At 46.4% G+C, this 6,000-nt stretch overlaps 1 protein-coding gene across 3 annotated transcripts in view; it reads left to right on the top strand.

Annotated features, from left to right (window-relative positions):
* The first annotated feature begins 2,835 nt into the window (after positions 1 to 2,835).
* The window catches only part of Dmbt1 (deleted in malignant brain tumors 1), a 28,494-nt gene continuing 25,329 nt past the window's right edge, over positions 2,836 to 6,000 (top strand). For all 3 annotated transcript variants that reach the window (XM_087185198.1, XM_087185197.1, XM_087185196.1), the window contains exon 1: positions 2,836 to 2,913. In XM_087185198.1, the coding sequence (XP_087041324.1) occupies positions 2,853 to 2,913 (61 nt within the window). In that variant the 5' untranslated portion in view covers positions 2,836 to 2,852. The remainder of the gene's footprint in view (positions 2,914 to 6,000) is intronic.

The following is a 6,000-nucleotide window of genomic DNA, read 5'->3' as shown; positions in this document are numbered from 1 at the left end:
AACTAGAGGTCCCATTTGACCCAGCTATTCCTCTTCTTGGTATTTTCCTGAAAGAGTTAAAAGCATGATACCACAGGTTATATGCACAGACATGTCTATAACAACATAATTTTAATAGCTAAATCTTGGAAACAGCTCAGATGCCCATCAACAGATGAATGGATAAAGAAGATGTGGTTTTTATATACACTGGAGCACTACTCTGCCACACAGAACGATACACTTGAGACATTTTAAGGTAAATGGATACACCTTCAGGACACAATTTTAAGTGAAATAAATTGGATGCACATATTTAAATATCACATTGTTTCTTTTGTGTGAGAAATCAAAAAGGCAAATAAGGACCAAAATGTATAATAGATACTGGGAAGTAGGAAGAAAATGTTCAAATGGGAAGGGGAACAAGAGAGAGGGGAGGGGGAAGAGAAGGAAGGGAAAAGGAAAAAAAGAGAACAGAAGGAAAAAGTGGAAACAAAGCTTTTGTAAGTGTGGAGGGGAAGAACGATTGAAGGATGAGGAGGGGGAATGAGGAAAAAAGAAGAATCAAGATATAGTATGTGCAGGTACAAATTCCTCGTGATGAATGTGATCATTATGGATATCAAAGTGTACTAATAAAATCAGTTAAAAGAAGGGACCTTTCTGAGGAGCGTCTTATGAGCCACGAAGGCCTTGTGACACATGCAGCACCTGGGGATGAAGCCCGTGGTGGTGGCAGGTTCTGTTGAGTTTTCCTACATGCCTGGGACTGCTGCATTCTCTCTGTCCCACTGTGGGCACCCATTTCCCAAAGGGAACACCTACCTGAGCTGCTTTTCAAATGACAGCCACACGCCCTCCACTTCCTTCATCCTGGTGTCCCCTGAACAAGAAGGTCCCAAGCATTGTCATCTTGGGATCACTGTGCAAGGCTCCATGGGGAAAGGACAAGATCACCAAAACAACAAAAATGGGAAAGCTGTGTGGTTGGGAAAATCATGGCGTTCTCAAGAATGTTTCCTGTGAGCTGAAATGCTGAGGAGATGCTGAGGCTCCCTGCCCTCATCGGTATGCAGCCAGAGAGGCTGCCCCTGCTTTTCAGCGATGTCTCTCGTCTGTTTCTGTCTGTCTCTGTCTCTGTCTCTGTCTCTGTCTCTGTCTCTGTCTGTCTGTCTCTCTCTCTCTCTCTCTCTCTCTCTCTGTTGGCCCTTGCTTGTCTTTCAGACTTGGTTAAGGAGCCACCGTCTCTGAGAACTGCCTCTGCCATCTGACTCAACACTTTTCCTGTATCTCCCCTAGCAATTTTTACCCATACTTACTGCCCTCATTCTTGTCTTTAAGACCAGATAGCACATTGCTGTGGGAAACCGACCTTCTCCCCGTCCCTCTCAGTTCTTTAGTATTCCTGCCACCTCCTTCCCCTGCTGTGCCCGAGCAGACATTGCTAACCTGTCATGATGCTCTTCTTTGATGATCCCAGAGCCAGCCTCAGCATCATCCTCAGGCCGGCCCTCCCGGACCCAAGGAGAATGCAGTGTGCGGACACTTAGGCATCCCCCAGCAGATGTGCAGCCCTGTTCTCTGGTCACCCCATACTTCTCAATTGTTAGACTGACAGTAGGAGCATGAAGCATAGTGGCCTGTCCTGTGGAGATGCATCTGTTCTCTCCCTGGGGGTGAAGAAGACTTGAGAATGCCAAAAAAGGAAGAGTTGCTGAGTAAAGCAGAAATCAAAGCTGGAATGTAACTGTCATGTGGATAAAACCAGATGCAGACGTCTAGCCTTGTTTCCAGACTGTTGATGACTGATACAAGGCTGGCTTATGGCGTCCTTCTAGAATGAAGCACAGAGACCATAGGTTAACCGCACAAGGAAGACAAGGTGTCCACTGCTGGCCTTGGCGACTCAGCCGAGCATCCAACCCTGCTCACTGTGTGGGGGAACAGAGGCAACCTGACAAGCTGGCTGCTTCTCACCAGAAATCCCAACCCTGGAAAGTGTCTTGACACAAACAATGACAACCAACCTTCTTGGTAGAGTCCAGGGGACGGTCACAAGCTGGGGTTGCAGACTTGAGGATCCCAAAGAGTGAGGTGACACTTACATCACAAACCCGAAGAGAGAGACTGTGAACCAGGTAGGCAGAGGTGGGGGCAGGTTTTGTGCCTTTGCCAAATCCCAAGCGTCACACAGTGTGAGTCCAAAGGACGAGAAGTCAAGGCTGTGTGGTCATCAGAGGTGGGTCAGTCTGAGGTCACATGTGCCCTAGGTACTGTGTTATAGAATTAGTGGGAGACCCAGAAACACAGAGGATGGGGCCAAAGCAAGTATGAGTCCATAGTCTCCGCAGAATCACCTCTCATCTACACTAAGGCCACACTGGCAATAATGTCATTCTCATTCCTCTGAGGCTACGTTATATGCACAAGGGCCAGTCAGAGAATGCTCTGCCAGGACAAACCATCCCCGAGAGATGCTTTCCCCCTTGGCACCACATCCCTTATTTGCCCAGCAGCCCACATCCTGCTTCCCACAGGTGAACTTGAACTCTCCAAGATTAAAATTAAGCCCACTTTCAGGGAGCCCTTGGAAGTCCTTGAGGTTCACTTAGAAGGAAGTTGGAAATTATATCACTAATGTCATTGCCTTGGCAGTTGAGCACTATTCAGATTATTCATGCTGCAATCAATCAAACACACCCAAATTGTTCCTGCAGATTAGCCACTGGCTGTTAACAGAGTCCCTTACTTCCTTTGTATTGATTTACTACAGCAATCGAAATATACGGCCCTGGAAGACACTCCTTCTTTCAGCTGGGAACTTATAAATGTCAAGGAATTTCTAAGCAAGTTGAGAGGAACCCAGCACGATGGGGATCTCCACGATCATCCTTGAAATATGTCTTTTGTGGGGTCAAGTTCTCTCTGCAGGTATTATGTCTAATTATTGTATTCATTAATTGCACTCCCACAAACCTAAATCCTGGCAAATCTGATCTAACTGTTCCTCCGCACTGGAGTTTTGTATTGGGCAGGAGGTGGTTCTTTGCTGGTAATTGTAAATGTTCACCAATGTTTGGAAGGAATGCTTCTTTTTTGTTTTGTCTCTGGGTGAGAAATATATATGTTAGAACAAGCCAATCACATCAATGTCAGAGAGTCATTCAGTGAAGAAAATGACCTGGTGGACTTAGAAATGTCCCCAACGTTAAGGAAGGGAATACGTGTGCTACTAAGAGGCCCTAATACTTTATTATAATGTGTTGAGCACAGGGTTTGTATGCTATGAAAATGGGAAGAAAAGATTCTCCTGTAAATGCTCCTATGTGCCTTCTCTCTGCAGGTGCGCCTGGCATAAAGACCAATATTTGTTGAGCAAATCAGGTCAAGTATTTGCACAGACAACATCTTTACGATTCCAAGTCTGTGTCTGTCACTTACCGCCTAGGCCAGGACTCAAAGCTGTGTCACTCAAGCATGGCTTTGCCTCTCATGTGGGAGACATGAAAGAACCATTGAAAAATTGTTGTGATTATTGAATCTCAGGGTTTTTTTTTTTTCTCTAAACCAAGGTGCCATGTAAAAGGATGATCCCCTGTGTACCTGTTCTCTCCTGGTCTCTGACTCTCTTTATTTGCCTCCCTGTCTGCCCCTCTCTGTCTCTTTGTCTTTCTGTCTCTGCCTTCTCTTTGTCTCTCGGTCTTTTCTTCTTTATCTCGTTCTGCCTCTGTCCTTGTCTCCATGTCTGTCTCTCTAGGTCACCCTCTCTCTGTATCCGTCTGACTGTTTATCTCATCTCTCTGACATCCATCATCTCCTTATCCTCTCCCTCCATTCTCCCTCTGCTTTTTTCTTCTTTGTTCTTTCTCCTCCGTCCTCTCTTCTTTTCTTCATTTTCTTCCCTTTTCCTCCTTCACCCTCTTCTCATATTTTTCTTTGGTGTTGCTTTTTGCTAGATTCATGAATTCCAGGAGACAAGGGAAAAATCATCTAAGTTCCATATAACTTCTTGAACTATCACTCTCCCCTGGGCTTGGTAACGGACTCTCTGAAGATGAAAGTTCATTTGGGAGACAGCTGTCATGAAAGCAGCACCCCAAAGCCCAGGCCTTGGGGTGTGGTACAGTTAGTGCCCGTGTGTGGGGAGATGTGTGACAGCTGACTGAGGACACTACCACTCCTTCCTGTTAGGAGAGCCTCAGGGTCCAGAGTGGGGCAGCCTGGGACCTAGACAGACCATCTGCTTCCATGTGCTTTAGAGAGTGCGTGGAAGGGAGGTAGGACCTCGCCCCAGCTTTTGACAACACACTGCAGTGGCTCTGAACAATAACATGGCGGTCATATTAGTCTTGGAGGTCAAAAGACATCAGTGCTCTGGGACCGAGGGAGTTGTCACGTTTTCATGATGCTGTATGTCTGCTTACAGGCAGCCATGCACATGCGCATGCATGCCTGTATCTGCCGTTTGGAGGTGGGGACCCACTCTACCCTGTGTGCCTCTTTTCTCTAAATCTTATTTACAACCCCAAAGTTAGGTACTATTACCTCCACATTTCAGATGGGGAGACAGGCTCAGAAGGTTATATGGCTTGTCAAGGACAGCAGCTGGTAGGCTGCTGGGGTAGGACTTGGACCTGGAATGAGGGCCACCTGTATTTGGGCACCACTTGTGACCAGGAGCCGCCACCCCCCGCCCCGTCCCTGGCAGGGCCCAGAGGAGATGAATGGCTCCACAGGCCCTCTTCTCAGTCCTCTCTGCACAAACTCTTGAGAAAGTCAGGGTGGTGGGCAGGAGCGGCCGTGGCACGACTGCCGGTTTCAGTGATGTCCTTGACTCTGCCGCTGGCCAGCTGTGGAGCTGCTGCAAGCCTCAGTTTACTCATTTGCAAATGGGATTATGTTTGCTGTGCTTCATAGGGTTGTGAAGGATGGAGGTTACCTAGGCAGTGACTGGCAAATGGAGCCTCAGAACTGACAGCGTTCCTAGTCTAGGCATGTTCCTAATGTTTTATCCAAATGTAACTTCCTAAATGTGACGTAGACCTTGGACTGGCTCCTGGAAAAGGAGAAACTGGAGAAATCCAAATAAAGTCTAGTTTAGTAGCAGGAGCATACCACTGCTGGTTTGCTAGTTGTGACAAATAGACCAAGAAAATATAAGATGTCGATATTAGGGGAAATTGGGTAAGGGTTATATGGGAACTCTGTAGCATCTCTGGTACTTTTCTTTAAATTTGAAATTAGTCCAAAAAATTTTTAAACTTTACTTCCTTTGGTCCCATTTGGTCCCATTTCTTTTGATCCCATTTCTTCAAGGCCAATGTTTTGCAAAATGAGAAAATAATAATTGCTTCTAAACTCATTTCTGGCAGATTGCTGATCTTTTCACTTAGTCTTTCCACAATTTAGATTTAGGGCTGGATTTATGGCCATCATTAATGACTTGAAAAGAAGAAGAAAAATTATTAGAGGGAGTTTTAAACATTATGAGGACATTTCTAATGTGGTTGGTGTTTGGAGGGGAGAAGACTTTCCTGAGTCAAGTAACCAGCCACACAGATGTCTAATTATTCTCTGGCACGGCGCTTCTTTCTTTAACTAGTCTTTACTGTGCAAACACACCACTGGGCATTGTGAAACTCATCTGGTGCAGCTACCACGTGCCGTGGAAGGAGGAAGAAGCCTGAGGCTGCACCTTGGAACCAAGTCCAAGCATTGCAGCCTGGTGTCCAGGAACCTCCAGCAGCTTTGTGTGCCCCACACCCTGTTTGGCAACACCTTCGGGTGTTTAGTCCTCCACATGTTTCTCACTGTTTTCTACCTCCTGGGTTTATTCATTCTTCTGTTTGCTGGGAGAGCTTACACTTCACTGTGTCTTACTACTAACAACCTGTGCTCCCCGCTCCAATAGCGCCTCCTCTGGCCACATCCATTTCAGCCTTGCTGGTTCTGCTATCTGCAAGTTTCCTTATAGCCTTCCTCTTCCCAGCCTTCATCTGGCCCAATCTAACCAGTCTT

This window comes from Heterocephalus glaber, unplaced genomic scaffold (assembly GCF_053883595.1).
Source record: "Heterocephalus glaber isolate CG9 unplaced genomic scaffold, H.glaber_assembly_v1.0 deba00001497, whole genome shotgun sequence".
Taxonomy (NCBI): domain Eukaryota; kingdom Metazoa; phylum Chordata; class Mammalia; order Rodentia; family Bathyergidae; genus Heterocephalus; species Heterocephalus glaber.
The sequence above is the reverse complement of the archived record's forward strand: the minus strand, read 5'-3'. Positions and strand labels throughout refer to the sequence as shown.